Genomic DNA, 16,244 nt, shown 5'->3' with positions numbered 1-16,244 from the left:
ATGCCATCAACACTCAATCTTCACAGTAGCTTATCCAGGGCGCCAGTTCCTCTGGAATTCTAGACAGCTGAATAACACAACAAAAAAGAGGCAAGGGAAGAAAACATTCTTTCAACATCTTGGCAGCTTTCTCACTGACAATGGCAATCCAGTAGGGGGACAAAGGACAGCCTCTGTGTACAGTGGGTCTAAAGAAACTCCATGTGTGTGTTTTACTGGGTCCCATCACTTTTGGGATGGATGGACTGTCTCTAGTTATGTATTTATGCATTGCCTATTACAATGGGGCCCCTAGGTGCTCCCATAATGCAAGTAATAAATAAGATTTTTCCTGCACAAATGGGCTTGAATTCTCTGTAGCTGGAAGAACTTTCCCATTAGCTTAAAGATTTCATCGATTGCTATCAGAACTTGGATCTGTGGCCTTTCGCAAAACAAAACTTTTCAAGTCCAATCCAGGAAATAAAAAGATTCATCCATAGTAGCAAACAGGGGATTGTGCAGATTGATAGTGAGAACCATAAAGAGGAATACATAAACTGGGGCCATACAGACCTTTGTTGTTAGCAGAGATGAAAGACAGAGAGACAGAAGGAAGAGAGAAGAGAAGGATGGGTACAGTATCGTGGGACTAGCAGAGACAAAGAGCCTGCAATATAAACAATAAATGTTTGGTACTTTGAAATCTCTTAAGGAAAAGGGCATAAAGAAATCTGTGTTTTTGTTAGAGGAAGGGCAAGAAAGAGAAAGCTGCATGCAGAATTACTCTGTGTGAGGAAGGAAGCTGCTTGCAACAGACAGAATCTCCCTGGTGTTAGGAGGAATTCAAGGGGTAGAGATACTCTTGAGCTGGGAGGGCGGGGGAGAGCATTTGTGAGTGTTTGAATCCAGTCTGCTGTAGCCCACCCTGGTGTGAGTGTATAAATGTAATCCAGTCCTGGGGGTGGGAGGGAGAGGAGATCCAGTCTCCAGAAACCCCTTTGTGCTGTGTGTAACCCTGACTCCAGCAGTCCCTCCTAGCTACGTGTGTGTATGAAATTCAGTGTCCATTAGCCCCCTCTTGGCATATACATATGGGGATCCATCTCCAACAGTTCCGGCTAGCTGTGTGGTGTTGGGGGAGGGGAAGCCTGTCTTCCGAAACCCCTCCCAGGTGTGTGTATATGAGGGAGGGAAATCCAGTCTCCAGCAGCCCTTCTCTGGGGAAGGTAGTGGGGTGTGAGCATGTCTGGATTGTCTATTACTATGTGTACAGAGCCTAGTACAATGAGGCCCTGATTTCAGCTGAGCCCCTAGGTGCTGCTGTAATACAAATAATAAATAAAATAAATATTATTGTGGTGCTGCTGTGCCAGTGTGCAACAGGAGGCGGGGCGGCAGGAGGGGGGGAGGGTTGGTGCACTGGGAACTCCTATAGTCCCCTCCCCGCCCAACCTCCCTTCAGACAGAGTTTGGAGTAAAAATTGGCAGGATCCATTGACTCAGATTCCAAAGCCATAAGGAGCCCATTTTGATCATTTAGTGACTAGTCTGACTCCCTTGTAACACAGGCCACAGACCCTGCCTAGAACAACTCCTTTTAAACTAGAGCACATCTTTCCCAAAACAAGCTAATCATGATTTTAAAATTACCAGTGATAGAGAATCCACCACAACCCTTGGTAAATTGTTCCCATGGTTAAACATTTATGCTTGATCACCAGTATGAATTTGACTAGCTTCAGCTTCCAACCATTGGATCTTGCCAGGTAATAGATGTGCGTTTTTCCAGGGCTATGGGCCAGGCTGCATCAAGATCCATATTTTCCTAGCAAAGTAGGAGGGGCTAGACCCTGTTTTCTATTTAGTTTATACATACTGGGGTTTGAGGCCAAACATTTTGAAGATCCAGCTGCCAGATATGTAGTTTGTTGGGTTGTCTGTGGCATTAATGCTCTGGGCTATATTATGGTTTGGAATATTTTAGTGCAGCAGGATCGGCTACACTTGGTTTGTGCTCATACCATGCTCCTTGGGTGGTAAGGGCAAAAATTATATCATTCTGGCAGGTGTCATGTGCTGGGGCCTGAGTTTTGTGGTGCTGATGCATTGAGGTGTGCCAGGGTCCAGAGTCTGGGGGCAGTAGGAGTGGCTAAACTTGTTCTCTAATCAGGCATTTTAATTTGGCTGGCTCCAGAAAGATCCTGGTGTGACAGCTAATTTGGAGTGTGACCCAGTCTCCAGCTGCCCCTCTCTGGTGTGTATGTGAATGTGACCCAGGTGCTAGCAGCCCCTGTCTGGTGTGCATGTGTGAGTAAGTATATATCCAGGCACCAACAGCCCCTCTCCAGGGTGTGTGTGTGTCTGTCTGTCTCCAGCAGCCCTTGTGTGTGTGTGTGTCTGTCTGTCTCCAGCAGCCCTTGTGTGTGTGTGTGTGTCTGTCTGCCTCCAGCAAGCCCTTGTGTGTGTGTCTGCCTCCAGCAAGCCCTTGTGTGTGTGTCTGCCTCCAGCAAGCCCTGTGTGTGTGTGTCTGCCTCCAGCAAGCCCTGTGTGTGTGTGTGTGTGTGTCTGTGTGTCTCCAGCAGCCCCTGTGTGTGTGTGTGTCTGTCTGTCTCCAGCAGCCCCTCTCTGGCTCTGAAAGCGTTAAGGGAGGAGGGGAGAGATGCTGCTTGCGTCTGGCTCGGCTCCTTGGAGCCCACAGCGCCGGCTGCGCCTCGCCTCCCTCCTCCCTCTGCAGACACATCGAGACACAAAAAGAGGCTGGAGCGAGCTGGCAGAAAGGCAGCACCATGACCGAAACCACCAAGACCCACGTTATCCTGTTGTCCTGCGGCAGCTTCAACCCCATCACCAAGGGGCACATCCAGATGTTCGGTGAGTCCCACCCCCCCAGCTCCCAGCCCCTGTATTTTTCAGTGCGATTGAATTTGCTGGCGCCGGGCCACCAGGGAGGATGCTGGATGCATCGGAGCCGGCCTGTTCTGCGGGGAGGCCACATGCCCGGGGCGCAGGGAAGCTGGATTGCACCAGCCCTGGGCCTGGGGCTAAGGTGGCCAGGTAGCAGGGGTGAAAAATGGGGACACATTTTCAGGGGAGATAGTTGCCTATACAAGACAAAGCCCCTAATATACAGACACCTGCTCACCCTCCTTGGGCCCCTAGCGAGCAGGGCTGCCCTGCGTGGCTGGCTTGGCAGGGCTAGGACCCTGGCAGGGGTCACTCGTGAGAGAGAGAGCCCAGGGCAGGATGGAGGTGCAATGGCTCGTTGTCAGGCAAGGGGCCATCAGTGCCAGGGGCAGCCAGGCTCTGCCTGCCTAGGCTGAGGCTGGGAACTGCAGGGGCTTTGGGGACAGGGATCTTTTGTTAGTGGGATGGGTAGGGGGATCAATCTGGCGTGTGTGTGTGTGGAACTCCCCGGGGGTGGGAGTGGGCAGGAGGAGATGGGGCATTGGTTGATTCTTTAGGGGCTCTGTCAGTCGGATGAAGATTTCATGGCGGCGCAGGATTTGGGGTGAGTGGGGTGGCTGGGGGTGTGTTCAAAGGCAGACGGGTGTTTGCTAGACTGGACAGGGGCCTCGGAAGAAGAGGCAGCTGTTTGAGCTTTGGTGCCTGTGGAGAGTGGGTGGGGAATATGACTGGCTGGGATCAGGTGGCAGTAGGACGGGAGAGGGGCCCTGCCTGGCTCAGAGCTGGTGGCACTAGGCTGGTAGTGGGTTTCCCTGGTTGTGTGGGATCAGCTGGCAGCAGGAAGGAAAGAGGCTTTGCTGCTGTGGGTCTAGGAGCACCGTGCCCAGAGTGGGTTCACTGCTTGCTAGCTGGTGTCAGAAAAGCGTCAGCAGCTATTGTTTGGTGCCAGTAGGAGAGAAGTGCCAGGGGTAGGTGAGAGATCAATGCTAAGGGCTGGGCGCTGTCCGCAGGGAAGGTGCTGAAATGTCCTGCTTGCTAGTAGGAGCGGGATAGGTAAGCCTGATATGTGATATATTGAAGCACACGCAGTTTGGTGGGGGTAGGGAACTGAGGGGACAAGGTCATGTTAGCTAAGAAGCCCTGGAATTTTTAAGGGCTAATTACACACCATTGTAGCTAAACATCTCATTGAGGGATTAATGAAACTGAATAAGTTCCTGCTACTACTCTAGAGAAAAGGCCCATAATATTCCCAAAAGGACCTGAGGAAGAGCTCTGGGTAAGCACCAATGCTAGTCTCTCTCACCCGTAGAAGTTGATGCAATACAAGATATCACCTCACCCACCTTGTCTCCCCAAAGGGATAAACATGAGTGAAGTCAGGTTAGTAGATGTGGGTACTATTCACAACCTATTTTAATTCAGTATAAAATTGTGTGCATCTATATAGCTAGAGATGAGTAAGAATCCACTAGATCTTCCTTTATTTACACAGGGCTCTATATAGAACTCTATTGTCCAAAAATCCTCTCCTAGACTTTAATTTGCCCCAAAGTTCTTAAATATGGGTCTGGAGAGATCTGCACACTCATACCTCCCCCCCAATATATATATATATACACACACACACACATATATACACACACACACACACACCATCACATTTACATTAGAAACTGAGCAACATTCCCTTTGAAATGATCCACCTACCCACAAAACTGGGTTGGATCTTGTTTAAACAACAACATCTAAGATAATGTGTAAAGAAATTCAAAACAAAGCTACTGTACAGGGCAGAAAGGTATTTTGAGTATTTTATACCACTTTACCATGCAGAGAAAGGGTGGGAACCAATGCTCAGTTTGCACCTCCACAACAGACCATAATGAGAACCATTAAGTACTATTTTCTAACAGGTTCTTGGTGCATCTTTTCAAGTTCTTGGATTCTCCCATTTTAATTTCCCCTGATTCAACACAACCAGAGACAAACACCAAACATGGCCTTACATGTGGCTGGGATGCCTTTTGGAGTGCACTTATTCTCTGGGATATTCTCTTCCCTAGGAACTTATTCTCTATGGCATTTTCATTTCCTATCTGTCTGGAAAATGTGAGACTGGACCAAGGTGTCAGCTCCAGCTCTTGTGTGTGATAGACCAGGGTACTAAACAGAGAGCCAAATAAAATATTAAGTGCTAGAAGCCTGGGTGATTTTTAAAAAAGGGAATTAGAAACACTAATTTCTGAAAGGAATTTGTTCTGATTTGTATTAGTGAAACCTGGTGGGATGATTCAGATGACTGAAATGTTAAAATCACTGGAAACTCCTGAGTTAGAGCAAAGAATGGACAGAAGGGGAGATGTGTTACCTTCTTTAGAATTACTGACAGTTTGGAAGGAGAGCACCTGAAATGCTTATGGATCAATGCACTAACTGATAAATCACAAGACAAGGTACTGGGGAGAGGGGGCAGGTCTGCTATATACTATTGAATCAGAACAAGGAACAGAAAGAGCAGCTCCTTAATCATCTATCAATAATGTGTGGAAAGAACAAAGTGCAATATCATGGGGGATTTCAGTCTGATAGATATATGCTAGAGGTCTCATGCCAACGCTTGTAAAACATACATGGAGTTTATAAAAGTTATCAATAACTTTCTAATACACAAAATAATATCACTAACTTAGTTGTTCAGTATTAGTCCTCATTCTGATGAGGAAAGATGAATTGATAACCAAACTAAAAACTGATTGTTGTGTAGGTGCAAGTGATCACAATTTAATTTCCATTACTATGTGCAAGCAGAATATAGTCCTCACCAATAATATACTTGGTAATTTTAAATGGCCAATTCCCCAAAGCTGAAAACAATTATGAGCAAAATTGGATGGGAGGAAATATTTAAATATAAAAATGTGAATAATTGGAAATTGTTTAAGAATGTTTTATTAAGTGAAAAATAAATACCTTCACAATGCTGCAGTCATAAATGAAAGATGAAATCAACAATAAAATAACAAATAGAAAAATGTGGACACTGATAGTAATGAATACAAATTGGCAGTTAGTAAATGCAAGTGATTGATAAGGAAAGCTAAAAGTATCAGTAAATAAATCTGTGGCCAATATGATTAAAGGACAAGAAGTAGTTATTTAAATATACCAGGAACACATGAAATTCTAGTAATGGCATAACTCAGAACTAGATCAAGATGGTAAACTTATCAATCCTGGTCCAGAAAAGGCAGAAGTAGTCAATATTTCTGTTCTGCATTCAGAAAGAATCTTGAGGATGTATTCATATCTTACAATGATAAAGAAGTACTTTCTATTCAATCAGTAATTAGGAAGGATGGTAAACAGCAATTATTAAGGTTAAATGTTTTTAAATCATAAGTGCATAACTTGCACCCAAAAATATTCTTTTAGAATTTGCTGAGGAGTGCTCAGAAGTGTTATAGCTGATTTTTTTTAACAAATCCTGAATCACTGGGGAAGTTTCAGAGGACTGAAAAAAAGCAAATGTTGTGCCAATATTTTAAAAGGGTAAACAGGATGACCCTGGAAACTATAGTCTGACATCAGTCCTGAGCAAAATAATGGATAGGCTAACATCAGATGCAGTCAGCACGGAATTAAAGGATGATAATATAACCAATGCTAATCAATATAGTTTTATGGAAAATAGGTCTTGTCAAACAAACTTGTTATGGTATTTGGATGAGATAAGTTTTGTTAATAAAGGTAACTGTGTTGACATAATGTACTTGGACTTCTGTATAGCATTTAGTCCTCATGACGTTCTGATGAAAAAAAATCAACATTTAAAAAAAAAAGATCAATGCCTCCCATATTAAATGGATTAAAATCCGTTTAACTGATTGATCATAAAAAGCAATTGTAAATGGGAAATTGTCATCCAGTAGGGGTGTTACTATCGGGGTCCTACAAGAATCTGTTCTTGGTGATTGCTATTCCACATCTTTATCAATAACCTGGAAGAAAATATAAAATAATTGCTGGTACAATTTGGAGATTACCACTCCACCAATTTTTTTGTCATTAGTGATGGGACCAGGTCAGCTATGGTAAAGTGGGCTCATTTGAACAACATATGTTTTAGCACAGCAAAATGCTAGGTCAAACACCTAGGAATGAAGAATGTAAGTCATATTTATAAGATGGGGGATTGTATCCTGGAAAACAGCAAGTCTGAAAAGCATTTAGGGATCATGGTAGATAACCAGTTGGACATGGGCTTCCAGTGCAATGCTGTAGCTAAGAGAGCAATTGTGATCCTTGGCTATATAAGCTGAGAAATATCAAATAGTACTAGAAAGGTGGTATACCTTATGTATATGGGATTACTGAGACTATTACTGGAATATTGTGTCCACTGATGGTGTCCAAACTTCAAAAAGGCTGTTGAAAAATTGGAAGGGGTTCAGAAAAGAGCTACAAGAATGGTATGAGGTGTGGAAAACATGCCTTCTAGTGAGAGACTAAATAAACTTAATTTATTTAGTTTATCCAAGTGAAAGTTAAGAGGTGACTTGATCAAGGTCTATGAGTATCCACACAGGGAAGAGATTGCTGCTAATAAAGGGCTCTTTAGCAGAAAATGGTAGAATGAAATCCAGTGGTTGGAAACTGAAGCTTGACAAATTCAGACTAGAAATAATGCTCACATTTTAAAGTGAGGGGAATTAACCATTGGAACAACTTATATAGGTATGTGATGGATTCTCCTTCACTTGGAGTCTTTAAATCAAGACTGGGTATCTTTCTAAAAGATATGCTATCGCTCAATCAGAAGTTACAGGCTTGGTGCAAAAGTTATTAAGGGAGGCTCTTTGGTCTGTGTTATGTGGGAGGTTAGATCACATGGTCATATAGGTCCCTTCTGGTCTTAAAAATCTATGAATACATTATAAATTTGGACCCAATTCTGCAACCTTTACTTAACCATCAGCCCATACTTACCCCAGTAGGATTACTGGTATGAGTAAGGGCTGAGAACTCTCATAGCAAGTAAGGACTGCTCCTGTGAGCAAAGGTTACAGAACTGGGCTTTTAAGACCACATCCTGGTCATCTTACTCACGGAAGCCAGCCACTAAGTCAGTGGGAGTAACCAGGTGAGATAGGCAAGTAGGATTTGGTCCTTAGTTTCTGTGGCTTCTTTGACTCTGTCCTCAACAAAGAGCAGAACAGTGCTGCTTTCTGTAAATAACATGTTCCAAACAACTAACTAAATGTGTATTCAAAAGACCATCTTCGTCTCTCAGGTAAAGAAATGGCCCTCATAAACCAGACAGAAAACACTTGCTCGTCAATATCAGAAAAATTATATTAGCTTAAAATACAAACTAACAGAAAGAGGAAATGCCAGGTAAAGGCTGATACTCAGTCTTTCACTTATGGAGCTGAATCCTGTAGTCTACTCAGGCCAAAGGCCAGCTGAGTTTGCCTGGAGGATTAGGACTAGGGTGTCTTTTTTTTGATCCATGCTATTGTCGACTGGGTCCTTTCTTCACCGGTCACTTGAGTTTAATGTGGAACGTCCTCCTTAGGTGCAGATTTTCAGGTGGTTGTGATTTTGTTACAACCATGCATTTTACAACATTCTCCACAACCATGGCAAATCCCACTGACCTCAGCACGGCTCTGGCCACACTTTGTAAATTGCAGGATCAGGCCATTAACCCTATCCAAGTTTAATTTTATTTACAGAAGTGTGTACAATATATGCAGGTATAATGCAGCTGAAATATAAGGCTATGCACCCACCCATATGAAGTAGTTCTGATGACACCATAATAGGTTGAAAACACACCTTGAATTGTTTGTAATGTTATATGTACTCTGAAATGTATGTGTAGCCTGAGTCACAGTGTTTGAGTTGCATTTTGTTTATTTAAAGGAACATTGTCCACTTTGCTTAGGATCCAAATTTCAGTTTTGTTTATAAGAAGGGGAAGTGGGAGGGACGGGCTTGTTTTGTAAAATCTAAAATGAATAGAAATATTTGTGATTCTTTTTAATTTAAGTGAAATCACATTTCCTTTATATTCCAAAACAGGCATTACTATATGAAAACAGACCCTATGCAAAAATCACAATAGTATGCAATTGATTGTGAGTCTCAGAACAAAGTCCTCAGTAAAAAACAAATGGAAAAGACCTCAAATATTAGACATTAAAAGCCATACCTGCTTGCCTTAGTCACATGCATAGGGTGGTTCCATTGAACTCAATTGAATTCAGTTTTCATTTCAAGTTAATACTCAGCAAAATATTGTGTGGCATTTGCCTAGCTCTGCACAGTATATGTATTACTGTAAGAAGCAGAACTTCTGAGGCAAAGCCTACTTCTAAGTAATCCCCAGCTGATTGCAATTCTGTGTGCAGAAGGATGGGGCAGCTGCAATGAGAGATACGCCCATGGCCCACACCCTGAGGTGCCAAGACAAGAAAACCAACAGCTGTGAAGGGGATCTGCCTATATCACAGTTCCCCAGCACCTTCTTTATGTTAAAAAGGCAAAGCAATGCCACCAAAGGACAAACTGTACAACAAATGTCAAGAGCAAAAAAAAAAATCTGTGCAGTGCCACTAACAAAACAATGCAAAAAGTGCCAAGTATCCAGCTGACAAGAATGTGTTTGCTTTTTAATGAAATCATTCCCCTCTATCATAGGTAATCCCCATGTAACAGCAACCTGCTAAGGCACGAGAACCAGGAAGCAAAGCTGATGAGAAACCAAAGTTGAACCCACCAGTCTAGTTTAAATCTCCAGCAGAATGCAAAGTCAAATGTAAACAAACTGCATAGAGGGTGAAAAGTACATTCAGGTGTTAAATGACCTAGGATGTGACACTAGAAAAGAAATGTATCAAGGCATGAGGCCAGCTAGCCCGACCAAGATTTACATGAAGCTCTCTCAGTCTGTCCTTAGCCATAAGGGATACAGCAAACAGGCAGAGCTGTAGGAAAGAGATCTTTATTGAACATGCATAGAAGGCAGTATTACCTGTAGAGTAAGAGAACTCTGTTTAGTAGCAACCTGGCCTGAGCTTGCATTCCACAGCTTCTGGTGACCCACCAAACTTGGTCTCCTCCTGAAACCCAACCCTCTTTTTTCAGTTCCACTCATCATACTACAGCCAGAAATGTGGGAGGATCAGCTGCCTCCACAGCACCCTCCCCTCCTGAGTTCCCTGGATCCTGAGCAAAGCCCTTTACAGGGCTAGGGGGTGATAGGTTGCAGGTGTATATATTGTCCACCCCTAAATCCATAGGGAAATCATGTAAAAGTTAATGCAGCTTTATTCTGATCTCCCTGCCTTTCTCCTAGGCTGTGGAAGCCCTGTTCATGGTGAGTTCCAGAGGCAGCCACTGATGGAAGATGCCCTTGGTAGTGTGGGTCCAATGGAGCCCAGCTGCCTGGGGGCAGGGAGGTCCAGTGCCAGTGGGAGGCCCAGGTCTCTCCTTATCCTTCAGGATCTGTGGATGGCTCGCCTGGTCCTTGTGCTCGGGGCAAATCCCTGACGGAGTGATTTGGGGAGAACACTGCAAGGGGAACCTGGTGTATTTTCCTTCCTCCCTGCAGAACCTTCTCCTACAGATTTTCCTGGTGAGACTTTACTAACTAACCCATGGTTTTAATTACATCTATGACATCCATATGCACACAACTTTACTAATCTCCTGCAGGCTGGGTTATTGTAAGATTATATTTGATACAACCCTGTTATTGCAAGAGGGAAATGCTTTTCTCTTAGGAGCTTACAAAATAGCATAAGAACAGCCATACCAGCTCAGATCACTGGTCCATTTAGCCCAGTATCCTGTCTTCCAACAGTGGCTGGGGCCAGATAGTTTAGAAGGAATTAACAGAACAGGGCAATTATCAAATGATCCATCCCTGTCATTCAGTCCCAGCTTCTGGTAGTCTAGAGCCCTACATCACTTAGGTGCTTTAAAGATTTTTTTTTTTATCCAAGATGACTCTCTCAGCCCTCCCCCGCCACCCTCCATTTAAGGTACATTTGCTTTTCAGACAGTTACAAAATAAACCATTGGGATTGTGGCATCACAGGCAATGTGGTGAGCAGAACATAGCGCCCTCTAGTTCACATTCATATTGGCAGTGAATCACAGCTGCAACCCTCTATTTTTTCTTTTTGTCTAATGTGAAGTGAATTTCTGCCCATATCTATTCATCTATGTACCTACTAATGGTGAGTGCATGCCAGCTATCTCCTCACCAAAAGTTTAGATCTGAAACATTTTTACTGAAGAAATAAGGAAGTGCTTCGCTGCCCAAAGTAAAAACTCCATTGCAGCACAGTTCAAAGAAAATTCCAGCAATTAAAAATCCCAGCGGGCTGCGCTTTGATTAATCAAAGTAACCATCAAAGGGGAGCCACTGAAATCTGTTACATTATGTAAATAGGCTTTAAGATAAAGAGACTAAGTTTTGTAAGTAACGAACAGAAAGGAGATGGAGAGTTTCTTTGTTTTGTTATTTTAATCGCTTGAGTTTTAAAAATAGGGTTTTCTTAGGGGTGGAGATGACTGGACTGCAAAAAGAGCTGAATCAAATGATCTCTTCTCAGAACCCCACAGTTGTGAAATCCCATGTCATCAACGAGATGTTAACATTTCCCTTTTCCTACTTTCACTTCAATTGTGATAGTATCTGCACATGACCACAAGCAAAATTCCCATCCCATGAAGGGCACTCAGAAATCTAAAAGAGGAGATTTTTTTTCTCAGCAATATGTGAGTAAGACCTAAAAGCTTCTGTCAGGCTGACTTGCTTTTCCATTGCATTTCACTTTTGAATCCTTTATACAAAATTATCTCAATCAATCGATAGAGCTGTAGTTGGTAATGTGACTTTAGCAGCTGTTGGGTACATCACAGACAGATAGGCCTGATTTTCCACCTTGATGCACCAGTTTTAGTTCTGTGGAAATAAAGTGGGGTAACAGAGTGTAGACTCAGACACACAAACAGTGTAGGGAGATGCCGTCCTTACACTGCTCTGGGTGTACCATTAGTGGGGCTTTGGAGAAACCACCTCTGAAATTGAAACCACTGAAAACTATGACAGAGAACAATGTAGAAAAAATGGGAAGGACCAGAGCTCCAGCAATTCCCACGGCCCCTTGTTGACACTGGAAATTGCTGGTGTGGGATAATCCCCAACCCATGATCCCAATTTAATGCTCCAGAGGAAGGTGAAATCCCAGGGCCCTTACTAATGTACCCCAGGGAAGGGAGCATTTCCTTTTTGATCCCCCTTATGTGGAAATAAGTCCAACTCTGTACATGTAATCACCCTACATATGATTCTAATCCTAGTTAATGCATCACATTTCTGTCTAGCATAGCCAACAAAGGCGGGAAAGTTGTCCAAGCATCTCTTCTTCAACCTGTATAAGTCTAGGGTGACTGCATGGTAGCATCCTTCCTTCCTCTCTTTTCACTGCAAACTTTAGTCTCTTCTGGCTGGGAAGTAACTGATTTCTAATACTTCCCCAAACAATAGAGGAGAATAGCAGTTCTGTAAGCGCTTTGGGGCAAGGGGAACCAACTTTGTCTGCATTTCAAGGTGGCAGGCACATCTATGGTGCAGACACAGTTAGAATAAACAGTGTTCAGTATATAAAGCTGTCCACTGTATGGCCATTTAAACCAGTGGGCCTGGTTCTTGTCTCACTCACACTGACATCACATTCTGAACTGTGGTAGAGTTAGCCTGACTTGTGCATGTGTAAGCGCGAGCAGACTCAGGCCAATAATAACTAAAAAGCCTTATTTTGTCATAGAAAATGATGGCATTGGATCACCCCTCCCTGTGGTAAAATGCATGGGACGGGAGCCAGGGGAGGAAGTCTTTGCAAACATCTCTCGTGGAGATTCCCTCACATATTCCACAAGGCAGGGATGTGGAGTGTGTGCTCTGTGATGGTACAGACCATCGCCCCCAGGCCCTCCAATTTTCTGGGGTCTGCAGAGATCCCAGGGGTCAGTGGGAGGCCAGCACCATCCTTATCTCTATGCCAGCTCTGGTCCCTGGCAGCTCCATTAGTGCCACCCTAGCAGGGACTCCTGGCCACACCTATCCTGAGATTCTCCCTTAAGAGGAACCCCCTGTTGCAGAGGGAGCTGCATGGAAAAGACACTTTAGACCCAGGCCATATTAGCCATTTCTTGTAAACTCCACAGGGATGAGAGGGAGATTGATACTCACCTTGGCCCAGCCCATCTTTCCTCCCTGGGCAGCCCCCAGCCCACAGAGTACATTGTGCTGGGTCTAGGGGGAAAGAGGGACAGTACTCTGCAGGTGACAGTCTCCTTTCTATGCAGAAAGGGGGCAGTCCCTGCTCAGAGGGCCTCCTCCACCACACAAAGATAGAGAAGGGAGAGGCTCCTTGAGAGGCAACACGGTCTAGTGCCCAGGGTACTAGGCAGGGAGTCCCAAAACACTTGGGTTCTGCTCCTGCCACTGACCTGCTTTGTTACCTTGGGTAAGTCAACTTTTCCTGAGTGTCCCCTCCCAGCCTTTGTCTGTCTTGTCTAGTTAGACTGCAAGCTGTTCGGGACAGGCACTGGGTGTCACTGCGTTTGTACAGCACCTAGCACACTGGGGATCTAGGTGCTGCCATCCTGCTAAGAATTAAGATCAATACATTCTTCTCCCCTGCAATAGACTCTTTTTTTTCCAGCATTCTTCTGTAGCTTCCTGCGGCCCAAGCCTTTGTCTTCTTTATGCCTCACAGAGCTTAAACTCCATCCCTAACCCTTCCTGGGTCTCTCTAAAATATTTAGGCGCTGTTAAATATTTAGCAGTGTTTATTACATTCCATAGACCATGGTGCTGTCTAAAACAGCACCGTTTAACAGAATGGGGGAAGGACTGGATCTCATTTTCAAATAAAAAGATTAAAATAAGCCCAGACTGGAGAAATGTAACCCAATAATTTCATTAGAAAAGAAACAAAGGCCCCAGTTCATTTTAAAATACTTGCCATTTATTAGTATGCCCACGCAGCTCTGGCTACTAGTTTGTTATGTTTTAATAAGGGGAGCCCATATGCTGCAAAGAAAACTAACGAATTCACTTGTATGATTAATAATACATATTCCTGTGTGTAGGGGTGCCAGCCTGGGACTAAATTCAAGTCCCTGCTCTGTGTGATCTTGGGCAAGCCACAATCTACCCAGGCTTCAGTTCTCCATCTCTCCAATGGGGATATAAGAGCACTGCCCTACCTCACAGGGGTGTTGTGAGGACAGATGGGATAGTCAAATCTTTGAGGCAGGGACTGTCTCGTATTGTATGTCTGTGAAGCACCTAGCACAATGGAGCTGCTCTGGTGGAGGGCTGTAGGCACAAATAATAATAAGCAATACCAAAAATCAAGCATAATGCTTTGTACCTAGAGCGTCTTTCATCCGAGGCTAGCAAAGCACTTTACAGACACTGGTCTCACAGCTCCATTGGGTAGGTATGAGCCCCAATTTACAACTGAGAAAATGGAAGGGCAAAGAAGATACCATATGACTAACCTAAGGTCCCAATAAGTCTAGGGACAGACCCATGAAGAGGACCCAGGAGTCTTGGCTTCCTGGTCCCCTACTGTAGCTGCACTCCTCATAGTTTTACAAGAAACTCCTCTGAATCACGATGCCCTCAGTAAATAGCCTTTCAGACTAAGAAGGAATTCCCCACTAAAAGCACTAGCTGCACTGGAAAAATAGGGACTGCAACTGCTGCCGAGCCGGCGCCCGGGGCAGTAAGGAGATGCCTGGTTAGATTCCTCTGCATGTGTCACTGGTGTGGTATGAGCCAGGACCAGACAGTTGAAACAATCCCCAGCAGCTATGGAAAGACTGGAAGGTGTTAAAAGAGCAGACAAATCAGCATGGGACTCAGATACACAGAAGGTCCACTTCAGAATCCAAAGGCATCCTCCCAGTTAGGGGCCTGATTTTCAGGGGTGTTATCAGCCCCCAGAACTCCTGCATGTGCTCAATACCTCTGAAAAAAATCAGGCCCAAGGCAGAATTCCAATCCCCTTTAAGCAGCAGCGCTATTAAAACTATTGGTCTTAAGTCAGCTTCCTGGAAGATGATGTGATTCAGTGATTTGGCTGGTGCTCACCTGTGTTTTCCCTCTTTCCAGTGGGAGCTGGTTTCCTGCAATGGGTCTGAGCACAAGATTCAAAGATACAGTTTTATCTTTTGGTCCCCAAGGCAGAACAATCCTAAGACACCAATGCATTTTGTCATTGGAGGATGCTACCATGAGCGACGCCCAGGAGTTCACCCCAGTATAGGGGTGCAGTTAGATTCACGCTGCTTTCTGGTTTGGGAGATAGGCTGGCAAAAAGAAAATCCAAACAAGGAGGAACTTCCCTTTGCATACAAATGGATTCTTCCTTCCCAGGGGAAGAGTGTCAGGAATTGCTCAGCATCTGAATCACAGCAATGTATGCTTGGGAAGGAAATCCAACAGCCCTAATTGAGCTCAAGACCTCCCTGAGGAGAGCCCATTTTACTGTGCCTTAGCATCAGGGGAAATGCATAAGAAATCCGCTTTGTTTCCAAGATCTTGCAGCTGGGTCTGTGAGTCTGAACGGAAAATCTTTGCTTCCAGCTGCCTTCCTCAGTGCAAAGATGTTATCAACAATCTCTTATGAAGAAAGCAGGTGCTGGGTATAGATTCTTAAAGAAAGCTGGTGTTTGCTGAACTGTCCCATTAGAGGAGACAGGGTTGTGGTGACAGGCTGCAAGTCTCCAGTGTGTCACTGTAGCGACTTCTCAAGTTTCAACATTGACTCAATGGGTAGCAGGTGAAAGTGATGAGAGGCAGTGGGGTCTATGGCTAGATCACTAAACTGTGAGTCATGAGACAGATGTTCTTTTCCCAGCTCAGCCACTGACTTACTGCATGACCTTGGGCAAGTCACCTGATTGCTATTTCCTCTGCTAGCCTTGGCTATTTACATGGTGAGCTCTTCAGTGCAGGGATAGCTGTGTCTGTACAATGCCTGGCTCAATGGAGCCCAGAGCCCCACCTGGGCCTCTGAGGTGCTGCTGTAATACAAATAATTGAAGTGTAGAAGATGACAGGGCTACCGTATGGCAATCTGGGAAGTAGAAGCCACTGTAGTTCAAATTGTGCTCACCTCCCTTATGTAAGCAGTCCCATGGATTTCAGTAGGACGACTCACACACATAGGAGGAGCTAAAATTTGGCCCTTCAAAGTCAAGGTGATATGTTTTCAAATCCACATTGGCACAGGCAGATTGCCTGCAGCTGTATGCACCTTACA

General features: G+C 44.4%; 1 protein-coding gene across 1 annotated transcript in view; it reads left to right on the top strand.

Moving 5' to 3' along the window:
* Positions 1-2,672: 2,672 nt before the first annotated feature.
* The window catches only part of NMNAT2 (nicotinamide nucleotide adenylyltransferase 2), a 74,975-nt gene continuing 61,403 nt past the window's right edge, over positions 2,673-16,244 (top strand). Inside the window, exon 1 of the mRNA XM_030573810.1 lies at positions 2,673-2,853. Coding sequence (XP_030429670.1) covers positions 2,769-2,853 — 85 coding nt within the window. The 5' untranslated portion in view covers positions 2,673-2,768. The remainder of the gene's footprint in view (positions 2,854-16,244) is intronic.

This window comes from Gopherus evgoodei, chromosome 8 (assembly GCF_007399415.2).
Source record: "Gopherus evgoodei ecotype Sinaloan lineage chromosome 8, rGopEvg1_v1.p, whole genome shotgun sequence".
Classification (NCBI taxonomy): Eukaryota; Metazoa; Chordata; order Testudines; family Testudinidae; genus Gopherus; species Gopherus evgoodei.
Note: the sequence above shows the minus strand (reverse complement) of the source record. Positions and strands in the feature narration are given on the sequence as shown.